The sequence below is a fragment of the Monodelphis domestica genome, chromosome 4 (genome assembly GCF_027887165.1).
Source record: "Monodelphis domestica isolate mMonDom1 chromosome 4, mMonDom1.pri, whole genome shotgun sequence".
Lineage (NCBI taxonomy): Eukaryota > Metazoa > Chordata > Mammalia > Didelphimorphia > Didelphidae > Monodelphis > Monodelphis domestica.
The window spans coordinates 308759073-308775451 of NC_077230.1; the positions used below are offsets into that span (position 1 = coordinate 308759073).

Sequence of the window (16379 nt, forward strand, 5' to 3'; positions counted from 1 at the left end):
TGCTTAAAATGATTTCATCTTTTAAAATGAGCATTACTCACATTTTTTCAATTGACTACAGACCGTGTTCTCTCTATACTATGGCTATTTTCTTCCAGCATTAATGCCTACTCTAACTTTTTAATACAGATTTTTTTTCAGGATCTTACAATATTGTCAAGTAATGACACATACATCATTGTATGGAAATCACTGCCCTTTTTTATCAAATAGTGACTTATTTTTCTCATCTTCTTGAATTATACTCTATTAATTAACCATTAAATATTTGCATATACATATTATGGGTCAATTATGTGGGATATAAAAAGTAAAGAAACTATCCCTGCCCTCAAGGAGCTTATATTCGCTTAGAGAAGGCAAAATAAATATATACAGAATATATGCAAAATGAGAACAAGGTAATTTTGCAAAGAAGGGCATTAGGAGCAGATACTTTATGTGAAAGGAGTACTGGATCTTATTCTTTAAGAAAATAAGTAATTTTAAGAAGTGTAGAGAATGTCTATTTTGGGAAAAAATACAGCCAGTAGAAACACTTAAAGAATGGAATTGGATCAGGGATAGTTTGGCTGGTCTACAGGAGGCAAGTGGTGCTGAACCCAAGTTGTAAAAGCTTTAAATGCCAAGAAGAGTTTGTATTTTTTAATAGAAACAATATGCAGCCTCTAGAATATTACTATGTATAAAACATTGTGCTAGCTTCTGTGAGACCTAATCAGTGTCTCTGAAACTGATATCTATTAACTTAGGTATCTATTAACTTAGCCATATAGTAGTAGTTGTCTGTATAACTATTCACAAGACCTGAGTAAAACTGACTAAAAGGTGGAAAATTCCGTTATTAATCTAATCAAATGTTTGTTTTGTCTGCCTTGATTTTTCCTCCCCAACAAATTGATCAAGCTAGCTGTTTGTCTGGTACCTATAGTGCATAGAAAAAAAATCAAGTGTTGCAGCTGTATGCTTTTAATCTTCAGCTTTAGATTATATTTCTGTTAAGGTTTTCCTTTTTAATAATTTAGAGACAAGCTAATTTTAATTTATATTTCTTTTAAATCCCATGATTCATGGGCATTTTGAGCTATTAATGTCATTTTAATTTTAGATCTCATATTTTTTTCCCAATTAAGCAGTAAAATTTAGGATCAAACCAGCATAAAAGTTAAAAGTCTATGTTTTTTTTCCTAAACTAAATTTGTGTTCATTCATGAGGTTTCTTTTCCCCCTTTTTTGTAGCCATTCCACAAAATCTGTAATGGATTTTGTCAATAGCAATGAAAATATTATTTTTGTACACAACACAATTCACCTCATTTCTCAGATGGTAGACAACATCATCATTGCTTGTGGAGGAATTTTACCTTTGCTCTCTGCTGCTACATCTCCAACTGTAAGTACAATACTTCCATCTAGTGGCCATATTCTAAAATTATACCACTCAGAGCATTCCTGTAGTGGTCTCTGCTACAAATAAATAAATGTTACATGTATGCCTTTGTCTTATAAATTTTAACTTACTAAATTAAATAAAAATTCTTTATTCTTTAGATTCTTTTGTTTGAAATCTAAGTTCATTACTGCATTAATTGTATTCTCTATGTGATAGCAAGTAGAAATTTTTTGAAAAGTTATAATTTAAGTTAGATACAGGATTCTTATGGGGAACTGCTTGAATTGATACTCATAAATTTAATAATAGAAAGGAACTATGCTGAGATACTTCTATATTTTGTTTTATATTGTTACACATGGTCAAAGATACTAGCAAATCATTTTGCAAATGGAATCAAGCTAATTTCCTTATGAAATAATTATTGGCAAAGCTGTCTTTTGGTCCAGTCTCTTAGCTATGAAATTCTCAATTCTCTCATTTTCTGAAATCCCAAGCATCTCCAAAGGCTGATTTAAAATAATGTATTGTTTTCTCATTGACTAGAAGAACTTAACATACTTGAATAACCATAGGTAAATCAATAGTTCTGATACCAAGGATCAACTGAGCTTCATTGACATTGTTTTTTTAGATTAATTTTAACACTATCAACATTTATTCTTTTCTTCCCAATGAATAAATTATATGTGATTAGTAAAAAAGGAATTTAAAAGGCACATATGATTTGTAATTTTATGTATAGAAAAATTTTATTAGCTAATCTTTATTTTGCAATTACTGTATCCCTACTCATTTAAAAGTTAAATTATAGATTCTGTGAACGTGGATGAGGAAAGCTTATAGAAATGTTCCTATTTGTATGTTCTTTTTAATTTATTAGAATGTCTTTGGACACATTCTTGTGAAAAGACTTTTGTGGGGTTTTATTTATTTGTTTATTTTTTTTTCTGTTGTTGTATTGTTCCTGTGCCTTCCATTCTTCTTAGAAGTGACCAGTTCCTGGCTATTCTCCATGTCAAATGATTTTTACTAGCATAATTATTAATAATAAATGAGGTAGAATGATATTTTGGATAGTGAGCCGGCTTTGGACTTCAGAAGACTTGAAGTTCCACTTTGAACATTTACTAGTTGTGACTCTGGACAAGTCACTTTAGCTCTCAGCATCCCAGGCAATGCTAGAAATAGCTTTCAGGACAAATGCTCATTTTCATTGGTAGAAAGAATTTCTTCATAATTTTATATTAATCATAACCTGTATGGCAAGGGGGCAGGATGAGACACCTGATATTTATATAGCATTTTATGTGGATTTGGGGAAAAGTTTTATTGTTGCATTTTGTTTTTACACCACAGTCATTTTCCCTGACCTGTCCTCACCACCTCCAACTGTCGCAGGACCTAGAGTAAGAAAGTTATAACTTCAAATCAATCCTTAGGCACTTAATAGTTTTGTGATGTTGAATAAGTCAATTATCTTTTGTCTGTCTACATTTTCTCAGTTATAAAATGGGGAGAGTAATAGCTAGCTCACAGGATTGTTGTGAAGATAAAATGAGGTCATATTTGTAAATTGCTGAGCACAGTGCTTGACACATAGTAGTTGATTAATAAGTCTTTGTTCCTTCCCTCTCCTTCTTTGTATCTGACAGCTTATTCCGTGTTTTACACCTTCAGTTTCACATCTCTATTTAGACAAGAGAGGTAGATTTCATCATCAGATAATGTGGAAAACTTTCATTTGCTCCATCTTTGTCCAGTAGCTTTCATCCTCTATCCATCCTCCTTTTAATGGCAAAATTCTTTGAGAAACTAAAATAGATATGTCTACTTCCTTTCCTCTCATCCATCCTCTTTTTAAATCTTCAGTCTAGCATCTCCAACTGACTTCTTGATATCTCTGACTTGATGTCTTGTAAATGTTTTATACTAACATGTCCAATACTGAACCCAATCTTTCTTTTCAATCTCTCACCTCTTCTTAACTTCCCTATGTGTACCAAACATCATTCCAGTCATCTGGGAACCTAAATGTTATACTCTATTTTGTAACTCTTTCTCTCCCCTGCATATCCAATCACTTGTCAAGTGAAGTTATTTTTACCTTTGCAGCATCTTTCTTATATACCCACTTCTCTCTTATGACACTGCCACCACTCTAGTGAAAGCCTTAATCACCTCAGGTCTCGACAACTTCAGTAGCCTGTTGGTTGTTCTCCTTTCAGATCTCCCTGTTTCAATCTATCTTCTGTTTTGCTGTAAAAGAGATCTTTCTAAAATACAGGACTATATCACTTCACTATTCAAAAAATTTCAGTGTCTCATGGTTACCCTCAAGATCAAATAGAAAAATCCTCTGATTTTTAAAGCCCTTCACCAGATAATTCCTTCCAATATTTTCAGTCTTCTTACTCCTTACTCCCCTCAATATACCCTGAAATCCTTTGACACTGACCTAGTTGTAGTCTTTGAACATTGTTCTCTTTGGAATTTGGATATTTTCAATGGCCATCTGCTATGCCTAGAACTCTCTCCCTCCTCTGCTTCTTAGCTTTCCTCACTTCCTTCAAGTTCCAACTAATATCCATCTTTTTATCTCCAGTTTATACAGTATGCATACTGTTTGTACACAGTTATTTGTACACAGTTGTTTGCAAGTTATTGCAATTTGACTGCTTTTGAGGGCAGAGGTACTTTTTTTTAAGTCTTTCTTTGTATCTGTGGTGTGTAGTACAGCCACTGGGATATAGTAGACCCTTAATAAGTGTTAGTTGATTGATTGACTGAGTTGTCTATGACCAAATTTGATCAGTAAAGGCAATACAATTTTGGCCTCCTTTTAGTGTTTCCATTTATATTATTTTAGCCATTGTATAGATTATTTTTTGGGTTCCCTTTACTACTGTAGGATTATAAAGATTAAAATTTATTAATCTCAATTTTATAGGATTAATGTGCAATACTTGACGTAATATATTTATAAAGTTTATTATCTGACAAAATAGAACCATGTGACTAATTTTTTTTTTACCTGCTCAAAAAGTCCACTCCACCAAAGCCAAGATAGGAAGACAAGAGACAGAGAGATGGACCTCCACCCAATTTATATCTTGTCTACATCAGCATGTAGCAACAGAAGTGAGTGGGATTCTGGAATCGTAGTTTTGGTAGGGGTTATAGTTTTATGTGTAACAAATTCTAATTAAAGAATCTCCCCCTGAGATCCTTTGGAAGACTAGTCTCCCCAAAGGATCTTGTAAACACAACCAACTCATAAAGTACAATCATTTGGGGATAAAAAGGAAAGAAAACAAAACCAATGATTGCTAGGCCCATTGACAAAAAGCCAATTAGGTGGCTGTCCCCTTTGGCATAAGAGTATACTTGCAAAATAAATGTGTTACAACCCCCCACAGTTTAATTTCACTACAACCCCAAGTTCATTATGGATCTTTCAATGCAGTGTGAGGTTTCTGCAGGCATCTCCATGGCACCTTCTCCAAGTAGTTCACTTCCTGGATTCTGGGATAGCAAGTTCCTTAACTTTTATAAAACTAGAATTTTATGACAATTATACAATCCACCCCCCGCCCCCTGGAGGGTTTTGACAAACACAGATCAACTCAGGATATATTACTTTTCATTAAGAAAACAGCTTTATAAAATACAGTAGTATATCAGCTAATTCAAGAAAACCTTTTGGGTCTAAAACACCACCAAGAATCTAGATCATTCTGGTGGAGGTAGATTAAGCTGAAGAGTTAAAAATAATCCAGAAGCTACTTAGGCTTCATGGGAAATACCTCCTTTTGGGAGCCATCCAGGGGTACCACACCCCCTAGGAAAACCTTCCCAACTCCTCTGGTATGAGACTTTAATAGCCATAAAAGGCATGTCGTTTTATGTCTCATCCATTACATTTTTATAAATGAGGAGGTTGGGATTAGTGCCATAACACTTCACTTCAGCTACTAAATGGACCCTTACCTCTTGTTACAAACAACTCAAAGGTACTTTTATAATGGTATCTTCTCCAGGCCAGTCATATGGGGAGGTACAAATACATACAGTGTAACAACATATATAACTAAATGTCAAAATACAATAACTTAAAGTGACATAGTGTAACAGAAACAAAATAAAATCTTAAAACAAGCAATCAGAATATGCAATATATGTGACACAATACAGGCACTGAATTCAAGAGTCCTTTTTTTCATTTCTTCCATAAAACAATTGAGTCTGAAAAGGCTTAAAAATCCAACTCCAGGCTCTTTAAGGTTCCTTCCCCTCCCCAGGATTATTATCCATTTAGTTTCCTTTTGTCACACCTTTGGGATCTCCCTTGGTGAGGCAGAATTCCGTGCTGAACATAGTGTAGAGGAATCCCATATTGGATATATTGTAGAGACTGGGCAGGTCAGAATGGCAAAGGGACGTAGGGAGGTGAATTTCTTCTCCCATTCACAAAAACCAGTGCACCCAAAAACAGTAGGAAGAAAAGACATCCTAAAACTGGGAGCTATTTGAGAAAGGTAATGTACTGCTCTTTAATTGAGTGATCCATGCTTGCAATTCTTCTTCCTGTTTGGAAGAGTAACCTTCCTTCCCCTTCCTCCTAGGGGTAAAACACTAAGGAACAGCTTCCTTCCCCTGCCACATGGACAGGGAGTTAATAGGGTAGAAGCTCTCTTGCCTAAGGGAAACATACCCAGACTTCCAAGTCAAGCAGTAAGCAAGCACTCAGCTGTTGGCAATGTAAGGGAAAGAGGGATTTATATTTTCCAATGCTCTGGAGAGCTGCTCCTATCAGCAGCAGAAGCAGGTGGCAGAAGCAAGAGACAGCTCTGAAGAGAATTCCTGGAAGGGGATGGGGGCAGGGGGCGGGGGATGAAAAGCTGTGGCAGGAGAAATGTGGTTCCTATTCAAACAAATCTACTCAGAGAGAATTAAGGGTTTTGAATCCTACTTCTGGTCACCGTAAAAGGAGGATTTAAAATTAATGTGCAACACTGGAAGTATTATATTTATAAAGTTAATTATCTAACAAAATAGAACCATGTGATCAATTTTTTTTTTACCTGCTCAAAAAGCCCACTCCACCAAAGTCAAGACAGAAAGACAAGAGACAGAGATATGGACCTCCACCCAATTTATATCCTGTCTATGTCAGCACATAACGACAGGAAGTGAGTGAGGTTCTGGGAATCATAGTTTTGCTGGGGATCGTAGTTTTTAGAGTAACAGATTCTAATTACACACTACACTTTTCAACAATTTTTATAAGCCTTTGCATAATGCATACATTCTGAATATCTTACTTTCATTACTTATAACAATATTTCATTGTATTCAGATTTACATTTGTTCAGTCATTTTTCAATTGAGGAGCACCCACTTTGTTGAAAGTTTTTTGTAACAACAAAAATTGCTACTTTATTTTGGTGTATATTAGACCTTTATCTCTAATTTTGACCTCATTGAGATAAATGTTCAGTCAGAATATTGCTAGGTTAAAGAACACAAATACTTAACTAACTTTTTCTGCATAATCCCAATTAGTTGTTCAGAGTGGCTGTACTATTCACAAGCCACCAATTCTATATTACATGTATATTGTCTTCTTCTGATCCTATCAAAATTGAGTTTGGTCATATTTACCACTTTGAGATATGAGGTTAAATGTTAGGAATATATTATATTAATTCTGTTATTAATGATGTTAAACATTTTCCAGGCGATTAAATTTTATTTATGATTCTTTTATTTGTTCATTTCTTTTGATCATTTATTGGGGAATGATTTTTGTTCAGTTTTTTTTTCAGTTGCCTTTAAATCATGGGAATCAGAATTTAATTATTGGATTACTTAATGCAAGTGTTTTTTCTAGTCAGTTATTTCTGTGATTTTTAGCTGCATGATTTTGTTGATGAAAAACTTTTAATTTTATATACTCAAAATTTTACCTTATCTTTTGTGATCTTTGTCCTTTGTTTGCTTATGAATTTCCCTTTAGTTATGGTTTCTAAAGGCATAGCTTTCCATTCTCTCATAAACTTTTTATTGATAAAAATACCCTTTTTGGATTTTGTTCTCATTACTGTTATGAGTTTCTATGCTATATTGTGTCAGGTACTGGTCTAAACTTAATTTCTGTCAATGTACCTGCCAGTTTTCTTAATAGGTTTTATCTTATAGAGAGTTCTTCTTCAGTAGTTTGTGTTCTACAGTCTATTTAATACTGGACACCATGTTTTTGTATTCAACGTTTTGAAAAATAGATTATTCTTAGAACAAACTGATGAAGTACTTGCTACACATTTTATTACATACATATTTTAGGGGAAGAGACAGATTGAGGAAAAAGTGATTTTCATGGATTTTCCAAATAATGTTTCTGAGGTGAGATTTTAAAATTTGCATATTCCTAGCTCTTAAGTTCAATTACCTGTTCCTTATAACATGCACCATTATTTCAATAAATACGTCTAATTCAAAGATCTTTTACTTGCAATATTTTTTTAAAACCTTATTTTCTTTCTTAGGATTGATATCAGTCCCCGGGCACAAAAGCAGTAAGGGCTAGGCAATTAGGATTAAAGTAACTTGCCCAAGGTCAAAATCTAGGAAGCATCTTCAGGTCAGATTTGAACCCAGGTTCTCCTGACTCCCGAGCTGGTACTCTGTCCTCTCTAGTTACTCCAACTTGCAAAGCTTTCATTACTAAATAGTCTTCATGAACTTCAGTAGTATGCCCTCCATTTGGAGGCTAAATTTCTAGTGATAAAATTCTTTGAACTTTGATCATTGGGTCCTAGGACAAGGGCAGAATTCAAAACCTTTGCAAAATTGTAGGATCGGATCTATTAGACTTTGTATTCCCTTGGCCTTGTCTTTGAGATTCTAGGATCACCTGTGTGCCATGATAATACATTGTTCAGATTAGGTAGATATTTCAAGAAAGATTGTAAATGTCCAGTGACTTCTGACTTCTATCATTTTTCAGCCTCCAATGCAAGAATGCCTAAAATAGGGAAGTGCTTATAAGGTTCTGATAGACATATTCTCTGGTCTTATGACAACATGGTAATAATTACCTAAACAATTTTCCCCCTGTGTTTCAACCACATGTGCATCTCAACATAATCCCATACTGGAAGTTTCCCTAGGGCCACATGCAACTTGGAGCAATGTAGAGAACCATAGATAAAGTCATTATGGAGTGCAGTGTAGGGCACCCATTTATAAACTATAGAACCAAAGTTCTGTCTCTTTCTGCCTTGATGAGATACCTATAGAGAGTCCCAGAGAGATGGAGACTGGTGTTCTTTTTAGGTCTTTTAGCATCTGAGACTGCCTTTCTATACCCATTCTCAATTGCCTTGCCCCCATAATTGTGGTAATAAAATGGTAGTTTATATTAGTTATTAGGGAGACTATTTTTCAAATATACCAGCATCAGTGGCAGCTTGGATTCCTTTCTAACTTCCTTTTAGTCCTTGATGTGCTTGCCAGGGAACTCTGGCACAGCTATTCAACACCCTGTCAGGAAAGCATGTGGTCATATGAAAAAGAAACACAAACCATAACCAGTCATTCATTATAAGGGCAATTGAAACATGATAGGGGCAGTGAAGCTGTGAAAAAAGAACTAATTGATGGAAGGGGGAAAGGAATGGAGTATTTACTGAACAGACCTGCTGTAACATCTTTACTCTGCAACTTCTGCTTTTAATATAAAACATAATTTCTTACCAGAGTTTACAGAATTTTTTTAATGGCTAAATTTAAATACATGTTGATAGACCTCTCTCTATGAAATAATATATATGGTGTCCCAAAGTCTATGTACACTTATTAACTTATTATTAAAGGAACTTAGCTCATTTACCACATCTCTAGCTAACCACCTATTCCTAATTATCAAGAATTTCTAATTACTTAGCAAATTAAGAATTTATTCATTATACTAATGAAGCTTCAAACAGCACAGGGACTTTTGGGATACACTATATATTTCTTTTAAAAACCACTAGAATGCTTTAAAAAAACTGACCAAAAGACTACCCCATTATTTCAAACTTCTGAATCTTCGTTTTCTTTTTTTCTACTCTTTTATTCTCACTTATTTTTACCTTTTTAAGCATCTTCCTTACTTTTATCCTTTAATAATGAAAGAAAGAAATAAGAAATATATCAGCAGGAGGAAGTGCAGAAAAAATTTTGAGCAGAAACATTCATGTATTCAGATTAAAATGCATCTGTGCTTAGCCCATTATTATATTGAAAGTATTTTGATATTACAGCAACTCTTCACTTACTGTTTGAAATGTTGGAAATAATTCAGTTTAATTCCACACTTTTTAAGCATCTAATATGCACAACGCACCTTGTACTAGTTGTTGAAGAAATATAGAGAGATGAAATACTACCTGCCTTGAGGAACTTGCATTCTACTGAGAAAATAAAGAAGTGTGTCTGTGTAACTAGATAAAAGATATATGAAATATTGCAAAGTTATTTCAAGAGAGATGTTGCACTAAAAGTATATTTATGATCATGTAAAATGAAATGACATTCATTTTGAAAGTTGTATTAATATTATGTACCCCATATGTGATCAATATAAAAATAGATGGTCAGAGTTGACAATTATAAATTAATCACTTCAAGGTTTATAAAATGTTAAACATAAAATTATATGTCATCCTTTCATTAATCCTGTTATAGATGCAACAGGTGTCTTTATTACACTAATGTTTTATTTTTTTGGCAGTTTGTATGACTTGCTCATCACTAGTCAAATAGCTAATATATATTAGAAACTTTTAATCTAGTGTTTCACAAAGTCAAAAGAAGACATTCCTCCCGCTATACCTTAAGTTGAAGGCATATTAATAAATCATAGAGTGTCATATTAAAATACAAAAACATTCTACAAATTAGATAGCCAGAATTGTTATGCAAATCAAATAAGATAATATTTGTAAAAAATTAACACAGTGTCTGGCACATATTTGGCACTATTGAAAAGCTTATTCCAGTCTCTTTTCTTTCTTAAAAAGAAATTAAATAGCTTGTGATTTTAAAATATCTCTTCTTAAAAACCAAAGAATTTCTGATTTTCTAAAATGCAATTCCTGTATGGAACAGCCATCTTGCAAAATGAAATCCATTCATCTTAAAACATGAATGTTTTCTATGGGCAACTTCACGCCTTCATCTTTTCTTAATGAGTTATGATTTCTTTATGTTATCATTTATTCTTGTTCATAGATCCTTTTGGTTTATTTGCTTTATTTATATGCTTTACGTGTTTATTCCCCTTGTACATCTTTTTGTTGCAGTCCTTATAATGTTCATATTTATTTAGTTTTAATAGTTTAGAATCAGTTTTATACAATAAGAACAGTAGCTTACTTTAAAATTTGTTTCTTCATAAAAATCTTGAAAGGTAAATAGAATAAATATCTTTACCCTTTTTATAGATGAAAAAGCTAGAGTTTAGAATAATTTAAATGACTTGGGCATTATTTCATATACTAAAATGCCTAGAATTTTAAGCTAAGTTTCTTGACTATAACCTAGGATACTTTCCACTATGCCAAATATATGATAAATTGTTTTAAATGTAAACTAATATAGTGCCAATCTCAATGAATGTTTATTTATCATTATCTGCATGAATATACTGATACAAGTAGTTGATTTAGATAAAAAAAAATTTTTTGCCTCTCCCTGTCTAATTTACACTTTCAATTTATGATCTCATTAGATTGATATTTTGAAGCATCTATCTTATTGTCCAAACAGATCTCCAGATTAGTTAGGGATTTAGCTGTGATAGTTTTTACCACTATGTATTCCCATATTTTTTGGTCATTGTGTTCAGTAGATTGCTGATAGTTGTGCCAGATTCTATATCTTAACTGCTAAGTTCATATATAATTTACCTTTTTTTTAAGAAAGAGCTCTAAACATTGTACCTTTTCCTGTTTGACCTTTATCTTGCCCCATTTTGAAGACTATGTGAAGCATTATTTTACTCTTTCTAGATTTATTTTCTGACAACTGGATTCTGTAGTGTTTTTGACAAAATTTAATATGTCCTTACTAAAAGAAAGAAATTGAAAAGATTCTTTTATTTTAATTTAAAAGTGCTGAAAAATGGAAGTAAAAGTGAATACAGAAACTTTGGAAGCTTATCAACCACTAAGAGATATCATATAAGAGATATTTAGATATTAAAAAAGATATTTTTAGAATATATGGGGATATGAAGTCTAGATTCATGAGACTAATTACAAAAATTTAAAGCCTACTGTTCTTTAATAATTCTATTTAAGGTTTATAGTATTTTAAACTCAAATATTTAAAATTCAATTTTCTTTCACATGGCATTTTCCAGGGGGCATTGCATAAATGCTAGTTGATAATAGTTTAAGATATAACACCCTTTGTAAAGTAAAAATTCTATAACTTTTCTTTACATATTACATTTCTTAAAGGTTTGAGAAACCAAATGTACCACTAAATGAAGTTAAAAACTGGTGGTTCTTAAAAGCTTTTTCTATAGTTATCTGCTTATTTTTTGGTTATATTCATCTATACATACAATAACCAAAAGAAAAGGATGATTAGACCTTTCTTAGTATTTAACTTAAACATTTTAGGTGAAATTTAAGGTTTCAGCAATTGATTAAATGTATTTGGTCATTTTATTAATTTTGAAAAGGGATGTAACTTTTACATTTAGACATATGTGTTCACATAGTATTGGAAATATACTATTATTTGGAGTTCTGTTTGATAGTGTATTCCATTTTCAATTACTAGTTTTCAGTTTCAGAAATAAAGGTTCAGAAGCAAGGGAAATAATATGTCTTCGATTATTTCTCAAAATTGCATTTAAGGAATTATTTTTAGTTGATTAGAAAATGACATAGTTAAAAGGATATCTTACACCTATTTTTTTTAATCTTTGGGATAGAGGCTGTTGCTTTTGAATTATTTATAAAGAGTAAAATTTTAAAGCCTTTTTATTTCTTAGATATTTCTTGGTATTTTCAGAATTTTGAGGATGACAGTCAGAACTACAAAACATGTCCATAATAATGGAAAAGCTACTTTGGACAGAGAAGATTCAAATGATGTGAACGTTTTGGTCTACTCTGTCTCCCCCTCAAAATTGTTGCAGTAATGCCATATTGCTATGTTAGAAATAGCATACTGTTTAGGTAATTTATTAGTAATAAGGAATCTGATGCTACTTTTTTCACTGATATTTACCTCTCTTATAAAAATGATCATTCTGGGAGTTTTATTTATATACAGTAAAATTTCATGAAACAAAAATACTTTCTTCCTTTCAAATTGCTGCCTAAGATATTGGTTGCCATGAGTAGAAAAAGACTTAATGACATGAAAAATTGTGAACATAATTAAGTTTACATATTTTTTGGTAATTTAAGTCAAAAATTAGAAAATGATTTATCTGTGACATTTCTATAAGAAAAATTAAAGTTTCATTCCTTATACAAAAACGCTTTGTTTATTGTAGGAAAATACTAATACAACATGAACCAAGAGGTTTCTAAATTGACTTTTCTCTAGTATGTTATCTAATTTGGGAGGATAAACTCAAAACATTTGAGAGAATAATAGCTTTGAATCTTTCTTGATATATGTAAGTCAGGCATAAATTGTCAATATCCCTAAATTATTTTATGCATGGCCTTTGCAGAGAGATTACGCTAATTATTAGAAAATATTAACTTACTATGCATTTCATCAGTACTTCACTACAAAAAGAAATTATTTGTAAAGTTTTATATGTGTATGATGATAAATGTATGGTATATACATATGGGAAAGGTAAAGAGGTAAAGTAGAGAAGTGATCTTGAAGCCACCAAAGCCCACCCTTGCCCACCAAATATTGTAAAGATGATTCTAGTCAAGTTGTATGACTTCTCAGTGTTCCAGGCTACTCCATTTGAATCGAAGTTACAAAGAAGTTTTTTATCTTCACTAGTAAAAGAAAGTTTTATAAGGAAATTTCTAGACCAATGAAATCACAGATTCAGGCTCCCCTGCTGCCATCCCAAATATTTATAAATGTTGTATAAGGTTAAATTAGGAATTTTTACAAAATAAGAGAGCAGCTTTTAATAATTTAAGTTTAATGAGAACATAGTGGAGTTGTAAATTAATAGTATCCCTTTAAGACAGAGGAAAAAACCTCTAGCAGCTTCCAACATTAACAATTTAGTTTACTAGCTAAAAATGCCTATAACTGCCTTTAGAGAAAGTCCATCTGAACACCCTTCAGCTCATCTCACAAGGCAGAATATATATATATATATATATATATATATATATATATATATATATATGTATATATATCCTAATTTAGGAGTAAAAATAAATAAATACTATTAGTATTGAAAAATATATAGGAATTTTATATTCCTATATATAGTATACATAATAATATATATTATAATAATAAATAATAAATATATTTATTTTTATATATAATAATAAATAAATAAATAATGAATAAATAAAGAGATAAATAAAGAGAGAGAGTAAAGGAAAAAAAAGTATTTTCAGTCAGGTAAGCAGAGCAAAAGAGCCAGAGACTAACACCTGCAGCACTTAACCAAAAGCACAAGCTCCGAAAAAGAAAAAGAAAAAAAAAAGAGAGAGAGCCTCACAGTGTGGGTCTCAGCCAAATTTCTCTCCCAAGCCTCCTTACATAAAATGAGGACATAACTTAAAAGGATGCTAGGAATGTAGCTCAAGTGTGGCAAATTTTCCATTCCATTCCACATCCCTTTGTGATCTTTTGGGAGACCAGTCTCCTCAGTGGATCAGTTTAAGCATAATTAACTAAAGTATATATAATTTTACACAGGGAAAATACAACTTGGGAATAAGGAATCAAGAACAAAATCAATTGGGGGAAGTCCCCTATTGTACCATATAAACAAATGTATTCAACTCCCCAAAGTTCAGTTCTGCACATTCAGTTTTGCTCAGGAACTCCTGGCGCAGCTTGCAGTCTCTGTGGGCATCTCCATGGCATCTTCCACTAGGAAATCAATCTCTGGATTCTGGGAGGCAGCAAATTTCTTATCTTTAAAATAATTTTGTCTCAAAAGGAACTTAAAACTTTTAATTACAAAATTAAAACACATTCCCCCTGAGGAAGATACAGGGATACACATAGGAATCACACAGGGATACATGTTCAAGTCATCAGTAATATGAAAAATAACCTCTGAATGAAATATATAATATCAAAAACATGAATAAATTCCAGGAAAAAGGGGAAAAAATCACAAATCACAACAGGTTCTTGTAGTGATGTATATCCCATAAACCTGCAATGACAATCACTAACCCAGTTTAGCATTCTGGGCTACAGTAAGTTGTCACATCATGAAGGAAAATGCAGAGAAGGAAAAAAAAATTAAGTCTCGAAACAAATAGGAAATAGCATTCCCTGGTTTGAACCTTTTTTCTGGTTTCAAGAATAATTGAGCCTGAGCCAGAACAATTGATGTTATATATTTGATAAAGAGTCGTACAAAGAAGTCCTGCATTTAACACATGTTGAACAGCTGCAACCTTGAGTCTCACACATGATCAAGCCCTTGAGCTCTTTGAGCAGAATCTCATCAATCCCTATAGAATTAGTTTGGTTTCTTATCTTTTGTGCTTATGTGGCACTTTGCAGGTCAACTTCTGTGTTCCTTTCTGGTCCATTTTTTCCTTGATTCAGACATAGTCATTGAGTAAAAGTCTCATGATATAACTTAATGGCAGGTTGAAAGTCCAAAGCTTTTTAGGTACTCATCTATATGCTATAGGCAAATGGACATCTTAGCTTATTCTATTGCAAAAAGTAAAACAGTTAAAAAAATCTTTTCAATATTGGTGACATGTGCTTTAAATATAAAAAAAATGAGAGAAAAACTCAAATACTGTATTGCACATGCAGGAAAAAAAACAATAATAAAAAATTAAAATTGTATATATTTCACAGTTATAGAGGTAAAATATAAAGGCTACTTGCCAAAATAAGATTCATTTCCTCCTTAACTTGCCATGATTTGTAGTGTGAGTGTAAATAAGGTAGCTAAAATAATGGAGGTATAGTAGCAATAATACATTTTAAAATTTATAGAAGCCACAAAATGATATAAAAGGAACATCAGGGCAATTTAGGTTACTAACATAGTTTTGTTTTGTTTGAGGTAATATATGTATTGTTCTATAAGGGCAATTTGTTCAAATAGAAATATTAAATACAGTGTAACAAAATAATACAGATCCAATAATAAGGAAGTCTTATCACAATTAATAGTCAAGTAAAATCAGTACAATCATTCACATGAGTTGTGGTATGACAAATGCATGCTAAAAGTTCTCTTATGTCTAGCAAATTTGCAACCTTGAAGGAGACTGGTTTCAACAAATTCCAAAACACAAACCACTATACTGCTGATAAAAGTACTCTTTTACTCCAAAATATCAAAAAGAAGTCAATGGACTTCATAGGAAATGTTCCCTCTTGGGAGTCATCCAGGAGTATCATGTGCCCTAGGAATATATACCTCTGCTGGTATGAGACTGACACTCTATATGTCTCATCCATTGCATTTCTACAAAAGTAGAGTTGGGGAATACAAATATTGTTACAGTATTTTACTACAGTTTCTAAATTGACCCTTATATCTTATTATATGCAAATATAAAGCAAGCATTCAGAGGTAGTGGTGCTATGAAAAAACATTAAAATCAATGTGACAAGTAGGATGGTACAAATAAAGACAGACAGTAGACAGGCACTATATTCAAAGCCCGTTCTTCTTCTTTGGTACTATTTGGATGGGAGAGAAAACTGAAAAGGGTTAACATCAACAAAAACAATAGAGTCTAAAGTGTGCCATCTTCTGTCCCATGTGGAGTGGAAG

The 16379-nt window shown here is 32.4% G+C and overlaps 1 protein-coding gene across 9 annotated transcripts in view; it reads left to right on the forward strand.

The window, feature by feature from the left end:
* Window positions 1-16379, forward strand: part of NBEA (neurobeachin) — an 829579-nt gene that overhangs the window by 257726 nt on the left and 555474 nt on the right. For all 9 annotated transcript variants that reach the window (XM_056794740.1, XM_056794741.1, XM_056794743.1 and 6 more), the window contains one exon: window positions 1240-1393. In XM_056794740.1, the coding sequence (XP_056650718.1) occupies window positions 1240-1393 (154 nt within the window). The remainder of the gene's footprint in view (window positions 1-1239; window positions 1394-16379) is intronic.